General features: G+C 47.4%; 1 protein-coding gene across 4 annotated transcripts in view; it reads right to left on the bottom strand.

The window, feature by feature from the left end:
- Positions 1 to 8,319: 8,319 nt before the first annotated feature.
- The window catches only part of CD151 (CD151 molecule (Raph blood group)), a 32,235-nt gene continuing 15,120 nt past the window's right edge, over positions 8,320 to 25,434 (bottom strand). For 3 of the 4 annotated variants that reach the window (XM_085062799.1, XM_085062797.1, XM_085062796.1), the window contains 7 exons: positions 21,567 to 21,670; positions 20,381 to 20,572; positions 15,755 to 15,829; positions 13,211 to 13,315; positions 12,214 to 12,369; positions 11,213 to 11,299; positions 8,320 to 10,434 (listed from right to left, as the gene is read on the bottom strand). In XM_085062799.1, coding sequence (XP_084918925.1) covers positions 10,375 to 10,434; positions 11,213 to 11,299; positions 12,214 to 12,369; positions 13,211 to 13,315; positions 15,755 to 15,829; positions 20,381 to 20,572; positions 21,567 to 21,650 — 759 coding nt within the window. In that variant the 5' untranslated portion in view covers positions 21,651 to 21,670 and the 3' untranslated portion in view covers positions 8,320 to 10,374. Of the gene's footprint in view, positions 10,435 to 11,212; positions 11,300 to 12,213; positions 12,370 to 13,210; positions 13,316 to 15,754; positions 15,830 to 20,380; positions 20,573 to 21,566; positions 21,671 to 24,216; positions 24,311 to 25,434 lie in introns of all 4 variants that reach the window. The other variant, XM_085062798.1, reaches the window with a different exon arrangement.

Here is a 25,434-nt window from a genome sequence, read left to right as displayed (position 1 = left end):
TTTAAACACATGCAGGGACAGTGACTCCACTACCTCCCTGGGCAGCCCATTCCAATGTCTAATCACCTTCTGTGAAGGAATTCCTCTCTATGTCCAACCTGAATCTCCCCTGGCACAGCTTTAGACTGTCCTCTTGTCCTGTTGCTGGTTGCCTGGGAGAAGAGACTGACCCCCACCTGGCTACAACTTCCTTTCAGGCAGTTGTGGAGAGTGCTAAGGTCATCCCTGAGCCTCCTTTTCTCCAGGCAAAACAACCCCAGCTCCCTCAGCCAAGTTCCAGAAGCAGGGAAGTCATATTACGTATGAGGCTACTGCAATATCACAAACCTAAGCTGGTTATTTCTTTCTTCTTTATTTTAAAAGCTACAATATTCAGGTAGCTCAAGGAAAAACAACCTTTGGATTTTGTCTGCTCATAAATCCATCACAACAGCTTGGGGGAAAACAGTAAATAAGATATTGGAAGAAGAGCACAAGAGGCCAAAAGAAGAACATCTGCCTTTGGATGTGCTATTTGCAACCAAAGTCGGGTAGCAGGCTGTGATATTAGTGTGTGGTATTGATTTGTTCTTAATCCAGAGAAATGCCCCTGTAATGAACTCTGCTGTGCCCTTAATGATTTCATATTGAAGGATGTTAGGTGCCTTGCTCATAACAGAGTAACAGCAATTCCAAAAATAGCAATCCTCATAATAAAATGTTATTGAGAATCCTGAATTTCAATATAAAAGGGACTCTGCTGTACTCAAGGGCTTACTAGATACAAATGCATACTTTAAAAAGTTGTATTAAAGTCATGTTGGTACCTGAGTTACAGAGACACTGAGATGCTACCCCAGGGAGTAGCTGAACCCCAGGTCCCCAGGAAACTTTTAGGCAGATGTAATACAGGCTGGATTTAATCCCACCAGATGACTGGGGCTGGATGTCTAGAAAAACCTGAGATGATTTTGCGAGCTGCCTGCGATGGCAGGAGAGTGTGGCTATGGTGCTCCTCAGCAACTAACAGGGACAGCACAGGAACAGGGTGCTGGGCCAGGTGACACGTGCCTGGTCGTGGCTCTGCTGCTCATCCTGAGCCTTTGGCAGAAGCCTTCCAGAGGGCCACCACCAACCTGCCACTGCAACTGGTGTAAGGGGGCTTGCAGACGAGGGCAGCCACTGCCAGCTTCCCAGTGGGAAGAAGCATTCCCACCAAGATCTAGGCCACCACGAAAAACTCAAGAGCTAGGAGCACCAGGTCTGAGGTTGACCTCACTTGCAGGTGATTCCTCAGCCTCAGCTTTGTCAGTGCTGCAAACAGCAGGCCCAAACTAAGCCCATGGGGCTTCCTGGCCTCTGTCAGCACAGACCTCATCCTGCAGGCTGGCCCAGAGGGCAGGACCCCAGTGCCTGGGAAGGATGGTGGCTGCCCATCTCCCACCGTGTGGTTAGTGCCAGAGACCTGGACTAGAGGTGCAGAGGGGAAGACCAAGCCCTGCAAAGAGACTGGGGAGCAGCTTCAAGCCTTCAAATAACTCTCAGGCACCAATTGACTTCATTAAGAGCAACCAGAGGCATCTCCTGCCACCTCTAGTGGGACTGGGAACACGATTAATTTGCTGGAGGAAACAAGGGGTGAACATTTACCTCCTACAAGCCCCAAAAGCAAGCTTGGCTTTTAGATTATCGAGGATGTAGACTGGAAAAAAAGCCATTATCATGATTATACCTAATTAAAACCACAATTGCCTTAATTATAGCCTGCTGTTTCTGACCCCTGCCCAGGAAGTGATGCCAGCCAGACTGCCCCAGTCTGCAGGGTCTGTGTGTGGGTCAGATGGGACTGAAGGGGCTCTGGTTTGTTGCATCCTCCAGGACCCTTTCCTGGGGAAAAGTGGTATTAAAAACTGGACCAGAAAGGTGAACTTGTTCCCTGAACTGTCTCACTCTCCCCAAACCCCAGACTCCCTCTCTGCTCCAGCTAACAGTTAACCCTCAGGCTGGCAGTGCGTGGTCCTCCCCAGGGAGACAAGGAGCATCCCTGCACCCTGTCTCTGAGAGGAACTCTGAATCCTAAAGCAGCAAAACAAGAGAAGCAGTGCATGGAGAGCCAAAGCTATTTGCATCCACATTCCAGAAACCTCTGCCTGCAAGAGCAGAATCAAGTTTACTCAAAGCTCCAGGCTATGTGAAATGAGAAAAAATGACTGATTCTAAACCAGGAACTGCAGTTTGACACCAGTGATGTGCATTTCCCGTTGCTGGTTTCAGAAGAGGATTGCCACCAGAGTTCTGCAGTTTTGTAGGGTCATTACTCCTTTGGAGAAATATTTTTGTAGTTACTTACATTACAGGCAGACTTGAAGAGGTGCAGCTGCGACTGAAGCTCCATGGAGCTTGGCACAGCTTGAACAGATGCTAAAAGGAAGTTTTCAATCAAAGAGGACAAGGAAAAGGAAACACTGCTAGGAATTGATTTGTCCAGCTTGTTGAGCAGACCCTGGCAGGGGGCTCGAAGGTGAGCAGGAGCTCAGCTCCCACTCAGGAGGTGCAGGATGAACTTTTCCTGCACTGCTGTCTGCTCCTCCACTCCTACCCAGCACCAGCACCACTAACATCCAAGTAGCTGCTCATTTCACCAAAGGGGTCATGAGCTCTGCCAAAAACCCTAGTACAAGAGGTGTCCTCAAACCTCCAAGCAAACTGGGGACACCACTCCTGTATTCCAGGCAGAATCTTAACCACATCCCCACCAACCCACCATTCTGCTTGTGAAATGCTGCCTCTCCTCGCCCACATTTGTTTAAATTCAGTTCACTCCCTGAAGGCAGAGTTGGTTTTTTTTGGTGTAAAGGGGACCAAGAGCCCACGTTTGTTGGAACTGTGGTTTTAATAGCCTGATCCCGTGACATTGCCTATGGTAAGTGAACTGTAAAATATGTGTGAAAAATATATTTAGTACATATGCAACCTTCTTTGCTGTTCCATGATTTAGGGCTCTGCTCCCTGTTTTGGGGTTCAGGATTTTTCAGTCTGGAACTGTAGACAAACCTCAAATGTTTCTTTTGAGTAATCCTGCCACAACTGCCAGCTAGAGCCTAAACAACTGAATCATTCATGAGCCCATCCGCACAGCACGAGGCATTCAGCAGAGGAAAGAGAACGTCAGCCTTTAACTGGCTGCTATTAAAAACCTGGAAAAGGGCGGTGGGAGAGGAAGGAGGAAAAGGAAATAAATTATAATGTTGATCATGTTTGTGGAACGATGATGGAAGAGGGATGGAAAACACAAGGACAAAATGTGAATTAGCCTGGGATATCTTAAGATAGCTGTGCACATTTAAATGGGACAAGATTTAATTTAGGTAAATATAAAATAGGTCCTAATGATGTTTAGTATATAACAGAGAAATAACATGCAAGAGAAGAGCCACAAGAGCTGGGAGTGGAAGGACATGCCTTCAGATGTCATTTTGTAGTGCCATTAGCCCTTATTTCAATCTGGGGGGAGCTGAGCTGAGACCTTCCTGGTGAAGAAAGCAGCTGAAGTCCCAAAACCTGAGCCTGGTGCCTCACATTTCAGGTCATCATTGCTTAATGCTGCATCCCAAAATGGGCAGCAAGGAATTAAAGCATATAAAACAATATGGGTAACCAATTAGTCACTAAAGACTGTTTGGGAAGGTAAAAAGGTGATTAAACAGGAAGCTCTCCCAGGAACCAAAGAGGAGGGAGAGGGGAACCATGACTCTGGAAGGATCATGCACATTTTTGTGGTGTCAGACTTCTGGGATAAAGGGGTTCCAGCCTTTCTGAGCAAAATAAGAAATACAAACCTCACCTGTAAAGGTTCCTGCAGGCAGTGGAAATCCTCTAGCACAGCAGGTGATCCATAGATGTATATACACACACATATGGTCAAAGCTGTAAAGCATCATCCCACATCTCTGCACCCTGGTCTCAGTGCCTGCTTTGGCTGGTCTGTGACCCAGGGGTGCAAGGGGCCTCAGTGTGACCCGCACACTCGCCCCATGGCTGCCAGGGACATGTGTCATAGCCATCAAAGTCCCATCTGGGACTGCGGGGGAACAGGGTTGGCTTTTGCTGTCCCAAGGGAGACAGCAGTTGGTGGCAGGATCAGGCCCTGCCAGGGCACTGGGCTCTCACTACACTCTGTGTGGGTAGAAACTGCTCTTCTCTTGTCAGCAAGATAGTTCACTACACAGAAAAATGAAGCCTGGAAATGACTTATGCTCAGCAGCTCCTCTTCTGCAGAGAGGAGCTGTAATCGGAAGAGGGAAAGCTGCTGATCCTGATGGCCTGGGCACGTGCAGCATCCTTTCTGTTAATGCAGGCAGCCGGGAACACACGGAGGAGCAGCCTCCTTTACAGGGCATAAGAGGACTTCAAAACCCCACTGTGCCTGATGATCTGCTGTGCTGGAATGAGTCACCGAATGCATTTGGGGGGCATCAGCATCCTTGTTGCTCATGTGATTACAGCTAGTTTGACAGCATTATGCTCCCTCCCCAGAAGGAATTTGTCATCTCTGAAGGCCCCACTTCCCGGTTGCCTCTGTGGCCAGCTGGGTGGTGCCACTGGCAGGAAAGAATAGAGCATGCCCCTTTGCTATTTCCCAAGCAGGCTGTATTTGTCCTGTCTCACCAGGGAGGAGAGCATCAGTGCCTGAGCCTCGACTTTCTCTCCACTGCTGCAACCGTGTTCAGTCCCAGCCCATCAAGAAAACAAGGACATTACAGCAACCACTGAAGGGAAACTTAATATATGGCAAAAGAAAAGGGCACCAAGGCCTCCCTAGGGGGAACACTCCCCCCCAGTTAAATGGCAGGCGAAGAAAGGGCATGTTTGTGAACTGGTTTGGGGTTAGAAACAGCCTTGCAGAGGAGCATAAAATACTCGTCTTCTTTGAAGCTGCAGGAATAGGGTGACTGCCCAAAGCTGGACCCTTGCAGAAACTGTTTACCAATACAGCTGTTTTCCCTTTTATTCCTGAGCAAAGTGTGCTGACCACTTGCCCCCCCCAGCAGAGCAGACCCTGGGCTGAGCTGCAAAGGGCAGTTAGCACAGCTGAAATCTCCAGGATCAAAGGGAGACAAGGCTGTGCTCCTGTCTCGAGAGAGGGGGAAGCACCCAAGAGACCTGAGGCTGCGGGCAATGGGGATGCTGTAAGATGGCAATAGCACCTTGATCAGGAATACGGCAGAAGCCCTTTCAAAGAAAAAGACATGGCTTGTAAGTAATAGCTTCATGCTTAGAGACGCTGTGCTCCAGACTTCACAGACACTACCCCATGACAGTCTTGCAGAAGGGGTGCTAATTTCCCTTCGGGGGTGGGAAAGGATGGCCACACTGCACTCCTAAGGACACAAAGGGTAACAGAACAGTCCTTCCTTCTCGGTTTGTGCTCCACCTTCAACTCACTTCTGGAAAAGGGGCTTGGGAGAAGGTCTCATAAATGTACACAGCCACATTCCTGTCTTACCCAATGTATCCCAGGAATGCACAGCAGTCCCGCGGCAGGGCACTGGCTCACACCGCCACTCCTGATCCACTCCGGTCCTTCTCCCCTGCGCAGGCAAATACACTTGCAGCTGTTTTGGGCAGAAATCCCTGCTCAGAGCCGAGTGCGGGCCAGGCCAAGCTGACAGCCTGTCCTGCGTGAGCAGTGCGGCGCTGCAGCCTAAGAAGCAGGCCCGTTTCTGGGGCTGGAAGGCGCGGCGTTCCCGGCGCGGGAGCAGCGGCGGGACCCGTGCGGGATTCCCTGGGACTGGGACAGCGCCTCGCCCCCAGCGCCACCGCGCGGCCGCACGCCGCACTGCGGGCGGGACCACTGCCGGCGCGGAACGCGTCACGGGGCATTCCCACACCCACATCCCAAACGGGAATGAGGAAAGACGGCACGCGTCTGCTCCCGCTTTTTGACCTGCCGGTGATGCAAGGCGGCTGCTGCTCTACAGCACCCAGAGCAAACGCTCAGCGCACAGAACCCACCCGCCCTGCTACCCACAGCGGTAGGACAGGCTGCCCTGCTGCAGTAGCCCTACAGGAACCTGTCCTTGTAGCCAAGATGGAAAGCGGAAAAATTTCCACTTCCTTTCGGTAAGTGGGAACAGCAGAGCCCTGAGCTGGCGTTCTGAAGCAGACCTCACCAATACTCACAAAACAAAGAAGGGAAGTTACCCGATGGCAAAGACCCTGTCTTGCCTGCCTGGGCACTCAGCCTGGGACAAAGGAAAGCGCACAGACCCTGGAGCAGCGCCGGGTGCCCACACCGTGCACAGACCGTGGCTGCACGGGGTGCACAGGGGTGGGAAGGGTATTCCATAGCCCCATGGAGGTTCCAACAGGACACAGTTATACCCACGTGGCAGCTAATAATACACTAGTAACTACCTATACTAATAAATCTACTATTTATTCTAATAAATAATCATAGTTTTTAGGTTGCAATAGGTGACTATACTACTGGATCCTAAAAGATAACATTGTAAATAAAATTTAATATATCCCAACAGTAGAATTTATTGATAATTGATAGCTAATACCAATACTATAGATTATAATAAACACTAATAAAATAAACTACTACTTATTAATAATAAATATTAATGAAGCTAATAACCACCCCTGTCACTACCCTGACAGGACAGAAGGCAGATGATGGATGACACCTCAGGTCCCTGGGTGACCCTGAAGCCTTGGGATCCCCTGGACTGGACTGGCAGTGTTTGATCCATTACACCGAAGTGCCCCAAGTGCCGAATGCTTCTCATTCGCCCCAGCTCGTAATAATTAACCTGTGCTCTCATTCGACCCCTTGACAAATTATCAATGACCTCAACCCATGTCCTCATTTGATCCCACAATCAACCAACAGAGACTCAAACGACTTCAAGTAGCCCCAAATCACCCCAAGTAACCCCTCTCAAGGACTCCAATGACCTCAAGGCCTCCAATGACCTGACGTTCTGCACCCTCAGCTCTCAGGTGCCACAGGGAGGAGCAGCCTGCAGCACCCCACAGCAGCACATCATAACCAGGCTGGTAGGATGTGGGAGGTTAGAGGTTTTTTGGGGGTTTTTTGGTTTGGTTTTTTTTTTTAACCTTTCTCTCAGGGAATTTTCTCCCATCTGTTGCCTGGGAGATAATGACCAATACTTGGGAGAACAAATGACGTGTCTGGGGGGAGAACAGGGGGAAGGGGTGCAGCTGGCTGCACCTCTCTTACCTGAGGGGTTTTCTCTTGGGAAGGGCAGAGATACCACGAGATTCTTGCTGGGGGTGAGGGGCTGGCCTTAGCTCCTAGCTCTCTCTCGCTCTCAGGATCAGAGGAGGGATGGCCAGCCTGTGGTTGCTGTGGGAAGAATTCGCTGTCACCGCGGAGCTCCATCTCTTAATGCTTCTACCGTGAGTGTGCCTTTACTCGTAAGAGCAGCTGTTGAACTGGGACCTTACTAACAGCTGACCTCACTGGAAAAGGACGGTCACCACCTACTCAGGTGCCTCAGAGAAAACTCGGGACCCTGAGCTCCTTCCCCTCTGAGGGAGCACTTGGGAACTGGGCTGCCACTGCTCCGGGTTTCTTGCTACACTCTATACCAGCAGTCTGTGCCTGCTGGGGCACCCCGCGGCTCCTGCTATGGAGTTTCTGCTACCTTTTGCTTGCTACCCTGGGTGAGCCCGCTCCTGCCGTTCCAGCCGCTGCTCCGAGGTTCTCACTACAGCCCATCTCGCCCTCTGAGGGGCACAGAGACCAGCTGCCCCTGCGAGGCTGCAAAGGAAGCCCCTTTTTCCATCTCTTCCCGCCAAAACTGCGTGAGGGAGACACGCCTGAGCTCGCGCAACAGCGCCCCCTGCAGGCGCGGGGGAATCATCGCACCTGCCGTGCCCGGCCGGGAGCCACCAGCGCCCCTGCCGGCTGTGACCGGAACTGCACCACAGGGGAGGGTGCTCGACACCCGGAGAAGGCTGCTCCTGGGTTTCTGCTGTTGTTTGTTGATGCTTGCTTGCCTTGTTACTACTTTTCCCATATTTTTGCCTGAAAGTCCCTTAATTTCAAAGTTATAGTAATTCAGAGGGAAGAGGGTCACATTTTCCATTCCAAGGGAGGTTCCCACCTTCCTTGGCAGACACCCGTCTTTCAAACCAAGACACAGGGGCAGGGATGCAAAGCAGACTCTCCCACAGCTTCCTTCCCAGCCTGGTCCCTCCATCCATCTTCTTCTCAAGGAGTTGGCTCCTCAGCAGCACGTTCTGAGCAAGCAAGAGAACTCACCTGGCTCATGGTAGCCCTTCAATTTTGGTGCACAGAGTCAGTACAGAGTCTTAAGCTTTATTTTTCTATTGGCCAGCAACTTAAACTGGGTTAAAAAAAACCAAAAGCGATGAATATTGTTACACAGAGAAAAAGTATAAAACAACTCAGTGGACACAAGCCAACTTACTGTTCATGTCTCGTTCTTCCTGGCCTCTCCCAACCCTGTACAATGTGTTTGAAGGGAATGGGCAAAGACAGCTATGAAGATATGCTTAAGAAATCAGAAATATTGCTTCAAGCAACATGCTCAATATTTTCCTCTTAGTTAGTAGTCAATACTTGTTAAGGAACTTTTTACTATAAAACAAGAAATAATTTAGAGATTTCTCCCTTAGATCATTACAGAATAATTTAGATTTCTTTCCTCTCTTTCCTACTGCTGTGGAACCAAGGATACACCTCAGTTCCTCCACTTCTCTTTCTGCATTAGTTGAGGATTATTTCATAGGACTGATAATGGAGGAGTTTCAGATTGACCTGCTCTGATTTTTAACGTGTCACCCTTTAGCTCCAGTCCAAGATTTCTGCTCTGTGGCCAAAACCCCCACCATGCTGCAAGACCCTTCACTGGTCTGGATGATTTTGCTTATGTAGGCTGTCTGCTGCCAGCAACAGGGCTCAGCCAGCACTGCTAAAAGGCCACAGGAGGGAAGAAATTCATTTATGAAAGTCTGAGCTTGTCTTCACTGCTCAGAAACACTCCCCTTTCTGCTGCTTCATGAGTGTAACAGGCATACCAGGAAGAAGAAGACAAGAGGAACACAAGATGCCACGAACTTCGGCTAAGATCCTGCTGGCACCAAGTCCATGGCAATGTCTGTGTCCTGTATGTATCCAGGATCCCAGTGCAGAAACAATATTTAATTAAAACCTATTCCTCAGCAGCAAACAGCTAACCCAGCACTACCAACTTATCAAGCACACTGGGGCAACTGGTTGAAGCTGACTCTCCTGACCTTCTCAGCAGTAACCAGTAAAGTGAGCTTCCAGACAAAGCCAGAAAACCCTCAACTGATTATCAAGCTCTCTGGAGGCTGATAAAACATTGGTGTATCATTTCCTGCCCAAGGGAGGCAAATCTGGAGGTTTTAATTAGAAAAATCAAACCACGGGAACCTCTCAACATGTAACAGATGAAAAAGGTACTTCCACTAACTGAACAAACCAAAGGGTAGCAAGATATGTCAGCCCCACAAACAGACCAGTTCTCCACCAAACCTCATCAGAGGATAAGGAGGTAGAAATAGAGTTCTCACTCATGCTGGAAACCACTCAATAAAACAGACTAGACCCAAAAAAGGCAGTCCATCATCTTTGCTCCAGAATTGCTGGGAAGCAAAAGGCCTCTTGTGGTTCCTAATGGCACTGTGTTGGAGAAGGCTTCAAGGAAGAGGAGGAAGAATTGCTGAGAAATCCTAAGGCACCCAACATCTTGGCAACGTGAGTGTCACGACTAGATTTCAGCTGCACCAAGTTGTGATCCCAGTTGGCAGGGCAAGTAGCTCCTGCCTCAAGTAAGCAGGCAGACATCCTCTCTGTGTTAGGACATTGGCGCACACTTGGGAGGAGGGAGAGAAATCTTCCATGTATGAGAAACTCAGCACTGGCTCCAGCTCAGTGCAGAACTATCATCTGTCCTCACAGTCAATGCCCGGTACTGCTGAGCCACTTCTCAAGAGAGCAAATTCTTGTACAGCATCCTGACAGCTTCATGTTGGCTCGGGAAAAGCCTCAAGGGAAATGGCCTTGGATAAATCTTGCTTTGTAGTTATATCAAGGGACTGTTGTGCTAAAGCTGCTAGCAGAAGATCCACAGCTCTTTGCTTTCTTGACACTGAAGAGGACCTGCTGAACTCCCAGCTGCCTTGTACACAACAAGGAGGGTGACTTTCCCCAGAGGGGCAGGTAAGGCAGTGCATGGTTCTAAAGGCATTCAATTACAGAGCCAAGTCCTCAGGCTGCAGACACTTTGGTGGTAGTGGTGGTGGAGAGTGGTCAGGTTGGCAGGTGCTAAGGGAAATGGCAGAGGGGGAGCGACAGAGCTCTCACAGCTATTAATATGGTTCTGACTTTAAACTCTTGTACAAGCAGCAGGTGAAAATCATCCCAAAGATCTACAGTGTAAAGGGAAGAAAAAATATGTGAAAAACACAGAATGGATGCAGCAGAGTCAGCAACTTGCACGCCAACAGTTCAGACCCACATTGGAGTGTCAGCCAGCTCTTGCCTGGGGATAACACACTCCAGCTTGCAATAGGCAGCAGGAAAGAACAATCTGTGCTAATCCTTGTAATTAACCACCAGTAGCTTCCTGGGGTGTAATCTGGCTGCTTGCCAGAACAAACGGGAAGATGAGGAACTCCCAGACACATCTGCTTCAGAAAAAAAGAATATCCTGTGCCCTCCCCTCTCAAAATGAGAGTGGGAGACATTCATAACCTAGCCCTTTATTCATCACCCTCTCACAAATCATCGCAGACCCACAGGGCTGTTCTTCAGCATGACACAGTGGAAGGCAAAGTTCTGGATGACTCGAGATAATCCTTAGAATGCCCGGTGGGAAGGTCCCTGCTGCGGGGCGGGCAGTTACGGGACACGACCACAGGAGGGCTTCCTCGGGCTGCCGAGCCATGGCCTCCCACGGCCCCGGAGCACAGCTCCTTCCAGGGCCGGCTGGACATGCACTGTCACCTGCAGCTACAGCAGGGAATTCGCCCGACTGGCACAAAGGCTTTTGCTTTGCAGCTGGTGAATTCTCAGGTCCCCAAAGTACCTGGCTACTTCTCCTTGCCAGGCAGGGAAGAGCAACAAAAAAATCTTTTTTCCATCCCTCAGCTCAGGGATTCCTTCAACTTCTGCCCAGCACCCCCAAATTTCCCCTCAGTCCTTTACCTGCACACAAGCAATGCTGATTCCCACTGCCCCAATAATTTTCAGATGCTCTTGAATGAAGTTTTCCAGCTTGGTAATGCAACCACTCTGCAGGGTGAAAGGAGGGACATGAAAAATCAGCTTCATTTTAACTTCTTGCTCACTTTAATCCAGTGTTTGTGACCCTTAAAAGCAGCACTTTAACATAAAGTGGTGTCTGTGAGCAATCTCTTCCTCCCGATATCTCTCAAAAAGCTAAGCAGATGATGTGAACTGCATCATGGCTGGTACTGCTCAGGACCAACTGGTTCAGGAACCTCTGAACAACACAAGGTTCAGGAACCTCTGAACAACACATTTCTCCTGCTGGCTGGGCAGGAGAAATGCAGAACCAGCCACATCACACACCCAGTGTCATTCTTTCAGGTATGCGGAGAAAGATTCCCTCACTCACTGCTTAGCTCCTACCTGGAGGGGATGTTTACTCCTGTGATGCCAAAAGGTAAAGGAAATGCTGCTGAGTGCATCCAGTACCAAGAACTCTAACATAACTGAAGCCTTTTAAGAGTAAGTTCTTGTCACTGCTACTTTTTACAGCAGTGAGTTTTGGTGCGAACCTGGAAAGCCAGGCTCTGTCTGCCTCTGCCTTTCAACTGTCAATCGAGGACCAGAAGTATCTCCATTTGCACCTCACTGAGTAAAATCCAACCACAGGAAGCTGTGTCAAATGTAGGACTTGTATCCAAGTCTCTTGTGAGAACCAGTAACTTCTCCTGCTTCCTCCATCATTAGCACACACAGTGGTAATAAATATAATTTATTATTTTCCTCTATATCTACATATTAAACAACAGTCTATAGAACCGAACACTCAGCTAAAGAAGCAAATTCTACATTCTAAGGAATGCTACTGACTTTGAAGCCTACTGACAGTTTGCAGTAAAAATCCAACACCCTCACTCCCTGCCCACCTCCTTTACACTCATTGTGACAGGTGGCTCTGCAGCCCTTCTGCTCCTTACCTCCTTGTAGATGTTGGAAGGATGGTCTCTTCTGCCACACAGGTCGGTGATCGTCTTACAGCAGCTGTCTGGGACTTTCCTCCAATTGGCCTCTGGAGATTTGATCCACAGGCTGTCAGCCCAGTCTGTGTAGTTGTTGCTCCCACAGCACTTGAACTGTACACACAGAGAGCAAAGGCTGAGCCTGCAAGCACTGCAACCTTCTCCCTCCAGCCTCCCACACCAAGCCCTGGGCTTCAGCGTCCTTTGCAGACACTCCAGCTATCTCATGGGTTTGGGTTTTTTATAATTATAAGTGACTTTTGCGTTAAGAGTTCCCCAAATGGCCATTAAATACCAAGTTCATCCATCCTTCAGCAGCTGTGACTTTTGTTTACTGCTGGGACAAACTGTAACCAGAGTGCACCTGCAGCTGCCTCAGCTCATAGCTGTGTATTAATGATGGCAACAGGATAAGTTTAATTACCAGTTACCATCATAAATGCACCTGCTATGGCAGTATGCATAGAGTGGTCCCTGTGCTTTCAAAGTGCCTATGCACAAGGGTTCTTTCTGTGGGAAAACCTGTCAGAACTGCAGCAGCCCTAACCTGAACCACCCCTGAGCCAGGCACAGTGAGCAACACTGGCAGGAGAGTTCTTTCATTACATCTTGTTCTCTAGGGTACTGAGAAGCTTAATGAAAAATGTCAGAAATTTCTCCAAAGCTTTGAACTGGGAAAGCAGAAGCAGCTGTCAGAGTGACTTGGCAGCTCCAGTTCACTGGGAGCAGCTCAGATATCGTTTCCCCAGTGTCACTGGTCATGCAATTCTGTGATCACACCATGCTGTTCTGCCAGTTGCATGGCTCAGACCCTGCACCTCACCCAACTTTGTCTTGAATCAAAACAAGCAGAACATACACTCAGCATACAGAAGAAATATCTGTAGGTTGGATATCAACAGATGCCTTTTGTGTGCTTGATTCTCAGCCCTGCAGTTGCATTAATTCTACCCACCTCCTGCTGCAGTTTGTCTACTGCATTGGTAACACTCTCTTCTCCTTCCCTCCGGTACTTCTGGGTCATGGTGTTCTTCAAATTTTGCTTCAGCTCCAGGCTCAGCTGAATGGAAGAGACAAGTGGGATAAAATCACAAGGCAAACTCACTCCTCAGAACAACCCAAAGCTCTGCATACATTCCACTGCCTTTGCTCCAAGAGGAGAACTGAGAACCTAGTGGAATCTACAGCTTCCTTCAAGATCATCCTCCATGGCTGGACCAGACAGGCTTATTTCCAAATGATTACAGATCAGGTCTCTGTTTTAATAACTGGTAGGAGGTGCTTTGGGACCAAATTTCAATCTGTGTTAGATAACCCCACATGGCTTCTCACCTTGAAAATGCAAGATTGCCAAGACATGCCTGCAATGAAAGGGAATATAAAAGTGTGCCTGCTTAAACATGAATATGTCTGGGAGACCATGTGCAGTCTTCTCCTTCCAAAGGCTGTAACAAAATACTAAAAACCAAATCACTCCATCCAAGAGCAGGAAGAAATCAGAGTCATTGGCATTATGGACCGAAGCCACACAGACCAAACAGCTCTTGTATCATCTTCAAAAATGATGCCACAGGAGGGAATTAAGAGTGTGATTGCAAAAATCACTGCAAGGCCTTTCTTGATAACAGAGAGACAAAGTCTGATTTTGCAAGAGCAGAACTTCTGAAAGCATCATCATAAACCACTGGCATGTTCAGGTGATTGGATTCAAACACTTATTCCTGCGGAGACACTTTTAATCTAGCTGAATACTTCTCACCTTTTGGTGACAGCCAAAAAGTGCCAAAGAACTGCATCTTTTTTTTTTTTTCATACTGGTTCATGCAGCAACATTGCTTTAGTCCAACACCTTTGAAATGCCAAGTTTCCTATACCAATAAAAAACATGAACATCTGTTTTAGATGGGGTCAATGGATGAAACAGCTGAGCAACCTCTTTATATACCTTTTATTCTACATAGTAAGTAGTAAATGAGGTCAAACATCTGGTTGTGCTGAACTGTGCAAAATACAGTCTGGAGTTTATTCTCCTTTGAAGCACTTTTTTCCAACCCTGCATGTCAGATGGGGCCAACACCTACCTCACAGAGATTATATGAGACATCATTCATTAGTATTTGCAAAATGCTTTGAGATCCTGGGTTGGGAAGTTCTACAGAAATGCGAAGGATTTCGCATAATAGAAAGGAAAAGGTTCAGCCAGTGGAAGGCAGAGGCAAATAAAGAGGAGAGTCCATTAGCAGAATTATGACTTGGGAGAAAAGCAGTTACCTGCGGGCTCACGGGGAAGAACTGCAGCATGGAACAGAGACAACAAAAGAAGCAGTTTAGACACACAAGAGGCAAACCTTAGATACCAAAGCAAGGGCTGAAATAAACACAGTGGCAAACAGAGCAAAAAGCCTGCAACAAAGAGAAAAGGGGGATTTATCAGCCAGAGGGCAAAGGGATGTGCAGCTGCTGATCAGAGATGCACTCAAGTGATCTAAAGCACTCAAGGGTACAGTTCTGAATATGCTGTCCCTTATTTCAACCCAGGGATCAGCTTGTCTTCATCCATTGTCACATACGAACCCAGTGCCTTTGCACAGATGGATGGACAGATCCTGGCTTCCTGCCATGCCTGCCAGGATTGATCTTTTCCTGTTAAATATGCGCACTCATACCCCAGATCCCTCCTGGCAGGAGCCAGTACAGTTCTTTGGCTTCTTGCAAACCACCAGTGCCCATCCAAGGCAAAGCACAGAAGGTCCAAGAGAAAATGGAATGGCAAGGAATCCTGGCAGTGAAGTCACCAAGATGGAATATTCAGCTGCTTTTCAGACAGCCATTTGATAACAATCCTAATTTTCCACTTCCAATCAATTTCCAGACATGAGAGCAACTTTGCAGGCTGTTTGTGCTTTGGCAGTTAAACTCCCTTTGAAAACAAAGTGATGACTTAAGCTTTGCTCTTGGCAACTGCAAAGAGTGCCAGACCTGCAGCTGTTGGGAGCCTGTCCTTTTTCTCCAGCCCCTCAGCTGGGCTGCCTAAGTAATGCTCTCAAAAACTTCTTGTCCTGAAGGGACCTCTCAGCTGGACCATTCATTACCTTTGCCAGATGCAGCAGGAACTCTTCCTATGTCCTGAACATGCTAAGTGGCACTAACGTGATTTCAGTTGCTTGCACTATGCCTTGAAGGGTGTTAGGAGACCTCCTGGACCTACCCAGCCTCAAAAATTGTCTTCTACAAAGGTATGCAGAAAAACAGTGCACAAAGTGCACCACAGGAAGGAGCTGAGCAGCAGGGCTGAGCAGCCCCCCTGGAGTAATGACTACCACTTTGTCAAAACCAGTAAATAATCCAAGGTCTTCTGTATATGGAGGGGAGTGAGTAGATGAACCACAACCAGACCAATGTCCCAAGCATCCAAGCGAAATTTTGGCTGGAGAAATGGGATGATAATGAGCTATTCTCTCTCCCTTGTTAGAGTGTCTAAGGACTAATGTCCACTCACCTGCTGGTAGTAGATATAGGCCAGGATTCCAGCAATGATCTCCAGGAGAAAGATGCACAGCAGCAATATGAAGTACTGTAAAATAATAGGAAAAAGAGGACATTAGAACAGATAATAAGGAGATGCTGGGAGGCATCCTTTTCTTTACCTGGTAAAATGACTGACCCTGTCTTCATCAATGCTTTTCTGCAGCAGTGTTCAAGGGCAGGGACTGGGATTAAGACTTCAATAGGGTAGGAAAGGAACAATCCCACAGGTGAAAAAAAAACCAAACAAACCACCAAACCACAGAATAACTGAAGACAAGCAACAGCAAGTGTGAGTTTAACTCACAGAGCCAGAGGGATATAGAGAATGGAAAAGTGCAGGCAACCAAGATAAGATCACTGTACAAAAGAAAGTGGTTGCTAGATAACCTGATGACTGCACTCAGTATCATAGAAAACATCTAATTCTGACATCAATATTAAAAAAAAATTACTTTTGCTTGTTTTGACATTGTTTAGGGCATTTCACCAAGTTACTAAGGAACAATGTATGTTATAAAGACGATTCAACGAAGCCATAGAGGGCCCATTTCACCAAATACACAGCAGAGCAGCTAAGCATAAAGCATAACTTGCGCTCACAGTGACTTCCGCGGGACTCAGCCACAGGCTGAGGGGCACTGTTGAAGTTGATGGACTTCAGCATTGATTCACACTCAAGACCCTGACTGTATGTGCTCCTGAACTGGGATCTAGATGGAAAAGCTCAGCATCCCAAAACCAAAGTGAGAAGAGCTCTCAGAAGACTAAAAGGAGAACATGACTATTTCTTTAAAGGGTTTAGTGGCAGTAAAGTGAAAAGAGTTAGCCCTGCTTACCACAAGGAGATTCAAATGGAAAGTACAGAAAATTGTTTGGGAGCCCTGTTCTATACACAAACAAGTAGGGAAGCCAAACCCATGAGGAGTATGTGCCACAGATTGAAAGGATGAGGCAGGCCTGAAGAGCCAGGGTGATGTGTCCACTTCCTTCTTAGGGCCAAAGATAGCTTTTCAGGGAGAACCCCTCTCCTGATAAACAGCCCCTGCCTTGCTCATGGTCAGCAAAAAACAGTTTCTTTACAGATCCAGGCTGCTCTGTGTCTCCCATTAAATAATTCTTTCTGTAGATAAAGCTGAAGAGACACCAGTTGCAGGCATAATGAAGACCTCACGTAAGTCCCTGTAAGAGCTGGCTTCCCTAGGACAGAACAAGCAAAAAGCTCACATTTTCTGTTTTACCCTCAACCTTAAGAAAGGTCTGTTACCAAGAGACAAAGTAAATGGCTCCCTAAAAATGTAACTCCACATTAAACCTGCACAAAGGACAGTGAAAATCTGGACACAGCAAGGATGCATTCTGTCGCACAAGGGTTACACGCCCACTGTGCACCCTTTCCACTAGGTATTTCCAAGCCCCTTCTGCAGTAGTAAAATGACACAAACAGTCAGGCTTCCTCTTTCACCCCTGCTGGGCTTCAGCAGCTGCAAGGAAGGACAGCTGGGTTTTATCTGCAGACCGGGTTTAATCTGAGCACACAATCTCTGCCCTTCACTCCCCTGCCCCAGGCTCTCCCCCGCAGCGATCCTGACCATCTCTGCAGCCGCCTGTACAAGGTACCCATTCATCCCAGGGAAATGAGTCACCCACTGGAGTGCAGGATAGCCAAAGGCTGGTCCCAACACTCACAGGAGGTTGAAAAAAGGCAAAAAAGGGTTGGCAGGCCTTGACACAACATTCCCTCTTTTGTTGGGACCTAGTTACACCTTAACTGATCTGACATAATTTCTCAGCCAAGAAGGGGCAGGAGGATGGCAGGATGCTGAGAACAACCAATGGACTGGAAAGCTTATTTATTTTTCCTTGTTCTGTATAATGTCAGATGCATTCAGGTAGAGCTGAAGTTATGCCACCACAAGCTCTCTGCTCGTTGCACTAGCTTACAGTGGATAGAAACAAACATGTATCCAGCCGACCTTAACAAATCTGAGTCACAAGTAAAACCTTGTGAGGGAGGTTAGTGCATCTACCACCCATGAACCCAACTTGTCTCTGCTGAAACACTCCACCATTATCCTACTCTCATCGTTCCCTGAGGGCCACTTCTAAGCATCATGTTGATATAAGGGAGTAGCAACTTTCACTCTGGACACACACAGAGCACAGGGCTGTTCTCCCTGCTCTTTAGCTGTAGCTGCAGGGCTTTCTTAGAGGTCTGCTATGGGAGGAGGAGGCCAGCTCTGGCACAGAACTGTAGGGACATGCCTGACTTGTTTCCCACAGTCAGTAATGTGTGGATAAAGCCCTCTAGCAAACATACACCTGGACCTGGATGGGCTCTAAGCAAAATTTACCCTGTCTCTGGCTCCAAGACAGTCAGGGTGTCTCCTCAAGATCTACAGAGTCCAAACTGCTGCCATCCAGTTTCAAGTGTTTGAGTGCAGTACCAAGTGTTAAGTGTCTTTTCTCTGAGTAACACAAAAAATGGTTCAACGCACCTACAACCCAATAATTATCTGGACACATCTTTCTACTGCCTGAAAAAGAGATTGATAGCAACAATACTCCTAAATCAGCAACCTCACTTCAGTGGGAGGGTTCCAGGCTGAAATGCAGCAGGAACAGAACCCAACCCATGCATGTTCCCTTCTCCCTGTCCAAGGCAGATGACTAGAAGAGGCAGCATGAGGGGCCAAGCCTAAAGAAAGCCACCTTCTTCTCCCTTTATAAGCAAGGTCTTCTATTTGACAGGTCTTTTCCTGGGACTCCTGCTTTCATTTTGACTTAAGTGTGATATAATAGTGGTCTGTGTCACTGTAAAGAGCTGGACTGCAGAAATTGCAGCCAGCCAGGCTGCAGATCCACTGCCTTTTCTGCTCATGGAGCCAGAGAAACTCCACCTCCGCTGCCCAAGCCTCAACACAGAACATGGTTAACAAAAGCCAGTAAGAAATGACAAAAAAGTAGTACAGCTGTGAGTAATGAGCAATGAAGTACTATGAAAAGCCTTGAAGTGGGCCCATAAAACTCATAGTTACATAGAAGTCAGCAAAAAAATTCACATCGTCCCGAAGTTTCAAGAGAAAAACTAAAAAACAGATATGCATCTTACAAACAGCACCCAAAGCTGTTAATAATCAATTTTTAAAAGCACCAAGGCAGCACTGGGGAGAGCAGAGAGTGCTACTTATACCACTCCCTGCCATATCTGCATGGGTCTCTTGTACAGAGAGAAAGTGGGACTGGCTGGCACAGCCCCTGGGGTGACTGTGAAGCTGTCAGGATTACTGTCTGAGCTCAGAGCTGGCAGAGGCCCCCAGCCAGGCTCACCCAGCCCTGGCAAGCACAGCCCTATCTCAGATTACTCAGGGCAACCAAAGCAGAGCACAAGCAAGAACAGACAATAGGTCTGTCACAACCAGCGACTCTGAAAGGCCACGTGGTGTAAGGAGACAGAGTGACCTTTTGTTCCCTAGAGACAATTATTAGTTTTCTATGGCAGAGTAACAAAGAAAACCCCACTGGATTTTCATATGTAGCTTCTGGCTGTGGGAAAAAGACAAAGAGAGATCTCTTCGGCATGGAGAGTCCAGTGAAGCAAGGCCAAACCCAACTGCTACAGATCAGGAGCCTACTGAAGAAGCATCAGAAATGCACTCACTGTGTCTCCATCGATATTTTATTCTCCCTTCCTGGCTCTACTCTGCCTCTCACAGAGATTGTCAGGTCTTCACAGCACTGAAGCATCAGGTGTGCTCACAACTCCTATTTCTGCTCCTCTATCCAAACCAGAGGAGAAATGGGGTCAGTCAGGTGAATGAGGATTTGCAAAGGGAGGAGCTAGCAGCTGAAGTATCTTTTTCTGTACCTGTGAAAGCTAACAGCCATTGATTGTTATTTCAGTCACTGCACTCACCACTGCAGCTCAGACACTAAAACAGATTGCTGCCATGCTCCAGACTGAAAGGGAGATTTGAGAGGGAGGGAGAAAAATAGAAACCTCAGGGCTGATAAAAAACTTCAGTGTAGGTGGGTGAGCAGGGAGGTCAGGAAGTAATACAGACAAAGGTGTAGAAGCAGCAGCAGATTATCAAAACAGTATGGTTGTTTGGGGTTTTTTTTGTGGAAGCAAGATTAACATAATTTTTTGAAACTAAAGAAAATACTGGAAATGTTCAGATCTTTAAAAACCAAGTGAAAAAGTGAGTTAATCTGGTTTGAATCTAATGTCATTAAAAATTAGTTTTGTTACAGGTCTCTCATAGTTTCCTCCTTTTTTGCATTTTCCAAAAGCGAATATGAGATGGGCAAGGAAGAAGGAAGAGATAAAAGCCATAAGATTTTGTTTTGAATACTTTCAAATAGCTGTTCTTACACAAAGCATAGGTATTACAACTACACTTTTTACTTTTGAACCATGCAGCTCATTCTTTGTGTGAAAGGAAATGCTCTATGATAAAACCTGTCCCCTGGGACATGGACAGCACTGCTGTCAGGAGCTGGAGGCCTTAGTGATATTTGCTATAGGACAAACAAATAAGGTTGGTACTCAACACAACCGAGATCCTTCCCCCAAACAAAACAACCAAGTGAAACTTACCACTCTTAGCAAATTCCGCCGCTCTTTGAAGGTGGCACAGCACCCAAGGATGCCAGTAACCATAACCACCACCCCAGCCACCACCAGGATATAAGCAGTTGCAGAGTATGTGCTGGAGGAGAGCAGGCTGATGTAGTCACTCTTTTCAGCCAGGGTCCAGATGCCCACAGCCATCACGGCCCCACCAGCCAGCTGGGGAGAGACAGAGAAGCAAACAAATGAAGGCTGTCTGAGGTATGAACTTCCTCCCCTCCCAGAGCAACTGGACAGGGACAGCAGGATGTGTCTCAGCTCCATAAGCCGAGCCAAAGATTATGTATATTAATATACATATCAAGGATGGACTCACTGGGACCAGAGCGGGCCCCAGTGCAGTGGGAAAGACTGAGCTCCAGGACACCCAGGCAGCCTGAGATGGAAGCTATCTGAACTACCTACCTGTGCACAGAAGTTCCTACTTGGACTAGAGTCTTCTCTAATGTAGCCACACTGGGTTTTGGGCAAATAAAACGTCAAATCTGTATGACCAGCCTGGCTGGCTAAACTCTAACCCTTGTAGCAAATGAACGCAGAGAACCCAACCACCCCCCTAGCAGGCCCCTCTCTCTTTGCAAGCCTTGTGTTTCCAGAGGGTTTTAGGCAGCTTCAGTAAGTTCAGAAAGTTTTCTTTAAAGGTCTGTCCTGGATACTCCAGTGCTCTGTCCCATGCACCAAAGTAAAACACAATCCTTTGACATCAGTAACTTTTCTGGCCGGGAAAGCACAATTCTAGGAGGCTCTAATGTGGACAAGCTGCAAGAAGGTGTGTGTTATCTATCTGTCCCACTTCACTGACAGAACTCTCTCTGCCATTTTGAGAGGAGGAAGGACCAGGCAGTAGAGCCCTCAGGCTCCTGGAAAAAGGAAACCAGGTGAAAAAACAAAGCTTATTTTCAGGCTTCCTGTAATTTTCTACATTTGGTAACATGACCTAGGAACAGCCACTACAGTGTCAAACCATAACTTCTGCAGCCTGGGCAGCCAAGGCCTTGTCCTGTTGGCATTTCACCCAACAGGACAAAAGCTGTGTCCTACAGACATCAGCAGTTCTTCCCAAAGACTTCATCACGCCCAAGATTTCTGCACACCCTGACACCGAAACTGCACTGCCATCTCATTGCCTCTGACACAGACTGAATTTTCTTACCCAGAAAAAGAAGTTGAAGATGAAGAGCAGATACTTCAGACAGATGGTCCCACATGTTTCCTTCTTTTCTGTATATTCACGCATCTTTCTGGTTCACCAAGTTCCTAAAAAAACCAAAAAAAATCAGAAAAGCTTGAGTCAGTCAGTCATCACACTGCTTCTCCCAGAAGAGCAGTATTTCTACTCTCCTCCTGCAAGATCTAACAATCTAACACTTCCAATCTTTTGCTGAAGTAAGCCAGTGAACGAGCCATTCCACTGACTTCAGGAACACAGGACAGCGCTTGCTCGGATAAAAAGTTCTTGTATCAATTTGGGAGACCTACACACAAGATCTCACACAATTCCAGACCTGTTCTCCAGAAAATCCCAGCCTGGTTCCTGTAGCTGCTGTTCTGAAGGCGGCAACAGAAACCTCTGATATTTATGGAATAATCTGTCTCAAAAGAATATTATTTTCTTACTGGCATTAGTTACAACTGCCTTAAATAGATCCTTCTCTAAGTTTGGGCTATTTTTAATCTTTACAACTCTAACTGGGAACATATTTGTTATGTGCTCAGATGTCCTATCCTTTTTGAACCCCAGCAGTCTGTTGAAGTAATTCATTCTCTTCTTGACTGCTTACTTTTCATGGCCCTTTTCACTGGCTAGCTGTCTCCCAGGGCACTAAAGAGACTCCCCCAGCTACTAAGAGGAAGAAACATAACCATTGGCTTCAGATGATCTGACAGCATTAAATGCCTCGGCAGGTATGTAAGGAACGGGAGTTTGTTGTGAGTCAGTCCCAGTGCAGTGTTACAGATCTGCTGCACCCTGGAGCACGTTTCTCAGAAGTGGGTCTGGCAGCAAGCACAGCTCCATGTCACTTCACTGCCTGTTGTTCAGACCTCAAAGTCTGAACCTCTCAAAAAAAATATTCTCATTGCTGCCTGACCAGGCAGACAGGACAAAGGCACTGCCCAGAGTATTGCTGCCAGCATCATTTGTGTGAGGCGGGATGCAGAAGTGCAACCAAATCCTCACTACTTGCATTCAATTAAAAAAACATCCCTTTTCTCCACCACCAGTCAGCAAGGAATGATGCAAACACAGTACACCCATGTCAGAGCGCAATATTTTCCCAAAGCAGCAATTTCCCTGGAAGCAGGCAGGCAAACAGCCTCTACATTTTTCCAGAGGCATGGAGTTCATTCTTAGTTAAATTACAGAACTTCTTCATACAAGTGATGCAAGCTCCCTCCAGGTACCCGCTGCACCCAGCCATGCAGTACAGACACTCATCTACCTTCCTCAAACACCGGACAGCAAAGAAAGTGAGAAACAGGTACAAACAGACAGGCTGCATATCAGGTGACCATCAGCATTATCTTTGCCACTACACTTCTAACGTGTGGCTTTAGAGCCAGATGAACCAAGGCTGGGAACAGCAGCTACCCATTCTGCAGCATAATTGTATTTTATTTGCAGGAAACTATTTCCCTTTGCTTCATGCCAGCCCAATCAAAAACCCCAGCCAGGCCTGTGCTTTAGAAACTAACAGGGAAGGCTAACAAGGGTGAGAACATGCCAAGAGTCCCACCCCCGTCCATTCCCATCACCATTTCACAAGAAAACATTTTTCTCTAGAACAACATCTGGCAACAGCAGTTGGCAGCAGAATGCTGCTTCACTGGCACAGGGAGCAGCTCTGAGATGGTGGCACGGATCAAGCAGAACAGTTCTCAGCGTTATCTTCAGGAGAGATCAGAACCTCCAGCAATCCTCAGATTAATTACCATGTTGCAGCACAAAAGGGCCCGGGGCAGTTGGAAGGAATGGATGCTGCTGGTACAGTGTGCACTGACCAGGCTTGCAAATTCTCCATGAGAAGATGCCCCAAGGACACAACATTCATGGAAGGTGACAGATTTACAGCTCCCAGAGGCTTCATTTAGCCACAAAACAAGAATGGCAGTAGCAAGGCAGCCACGCACACCTGCACGATTCAAAACAGGTACATCAGCCCAGACCTGAGAGATGCCTTCCAGTAACAGGTCTTTCACCTATCCCTTCTAACATCAGGGCTGTATGTAGAGGAACATGCACTGCAGGTTTGCAGAGACTGACCAGGGGATGGTAACAATGCTTTCTGTCCTTAGGCTTCTTAGCCCAGTTTCCCTCTTGCTCCCACGGATTTTAGGAACATTCCTTTCCCCACATATCACCAACAGAGCAGGTGATAAACAGTCCTGATGACTATGGGTCCTAGCAAGGGATACTAACTTGTCCCTCCTTCTGATCCAAGAGCTCAGAAATCCCAATCAACTCCATCTTGTTCTGGGTGAGGACTGGGCAGACACACACCTGAGACTGCACTTCCACCAGAAGACAGACATTCTGAAATCCCCCTCAAGACTGCAGGTCCTGCTCCACCCAGTGCTGGGTACAGACCCTTCAGGCAGCCTGGCTTCACTGCTGGCAGGAGAGGATATGACTGTTTCCAGAAAGCTGGCAGGGAACAGCTGCAGGTTTATAAAGCAGGGTGATTCACCAGGGATGGCAGACCATGAATCAGAAAGCAATCAGGGCTGTCTCCTGTTTGATCTATCCTTCCTAGCCAGGAGCAGAGCTGATGGCAGTGGCTGCCTCTGCATGCTTAATGACTCACCCAGCCAACTATCCAGGGAAAGGCAGCTCTCTTTCTGAAAGTCATGTGCTTGTGCTCCTTCCCTCACACAGGGCCATGGGCTGCCTCCCATCACCTGCAAAGAAAGGCTGGGCTTCAGGGAGCTATCCTGGTCTTCAGGGAAATCAAGTGAGGGCAAGAAACGATAGTGAAACCCTTTTCCAAGAGCCCCAGTCGTGGGAGAGTGGAGCCACAATCTGCTTCCCAGGCTTAGGGTCACTTCAGGTTCTGAGCCTCATGGTTCCAAAAAGCACAGAGGTGATGGTCAGTGTCACAGCACCAGGATGAATACAGGGGCTTCATCCTGAATTCACTGACATAACCAGGGTCTCCTGCTTTCAGTCATCCTTACAACAAACCCTCAGAACTGATATGAATCACTCCTGAAATTGGACAAGAAGTGGTAACAGTAATTAACACACATAATTCTGTTCTATTTTAAACACTGAGGCAAAGACCTGTTCTGAATCATCATCAATAATTACAAATGAGCTCTCTGACAAATACGAAATGGCAAGCTCTGCCACAGGGGTATATTCACAAATACATAAAAACACATTAATTAAACATGAGCATCATAATGGGAAGCACTTTGCTAACTGAAAAAGTGGTTAGAAGACCAAAAGTACTTCCATAATGAAGTTCACTTGGTCCAGTCCAACAGACAGTAGCTTCACTAGCAAGTTAAATTCAAGCAAGCAATCACAGAATACAGGCTGTGAAATTTAGTCACACAATGGAAAGAAGTATTTTTATGGAATTCAGGAGAATCAACATGAGATTGTTACTATGCCCACACACACACTGCAATAGAAGTGACAAAGAAAAATAATTCTCTAGGGAAAACAAAATGCATAAAGCTGGGAACTAAAAACAAGTGACAGAACCTGTAAATGAAAGGAGGGATAACAGTTTGAAGATTCATTCAAGAAACTGGGAGTTAAACAGCTTGAATCCAACTTTCCACTCTGACACCGAATTTGTGCATGGACTTGGTCAAGTCCCTCAATCTGACCCTTGCCTCTGCTCTTCCTCCCCAGTGCAAGACTCTGATCTTTCTCTAAATCCAGTGATTTTTATAGGATCTGCATCGATAAGCCCTGCTAATGGAGGAATGCCAGCTGAGAGGCATGACAGGCTCCAGGTGACTGGCAAACTGTCAAAAGCCTGACAGCAACACCATTTCGCAGACTGAAAAGT

Source organism: Lichenostomus cassidix, chromosome 5, assembly GCF_008360975.1.
Source record: "Lichenostomus cassidix isolate B80296 chromosome 5, HeHo_3.0, whole genome shotgun sequence".
Classification (NCBI taxonomy): Eukaryota; Metazoa; Chordata; class Aves; order Passeriformes; family Meliphagidae; genus Lichenostomus; species Lichenostomus cassidix.
Note: the sequence above shows the minus strand (reverse complement) of the source record. Positions and strands in the feature narration are given on the sequence as shown.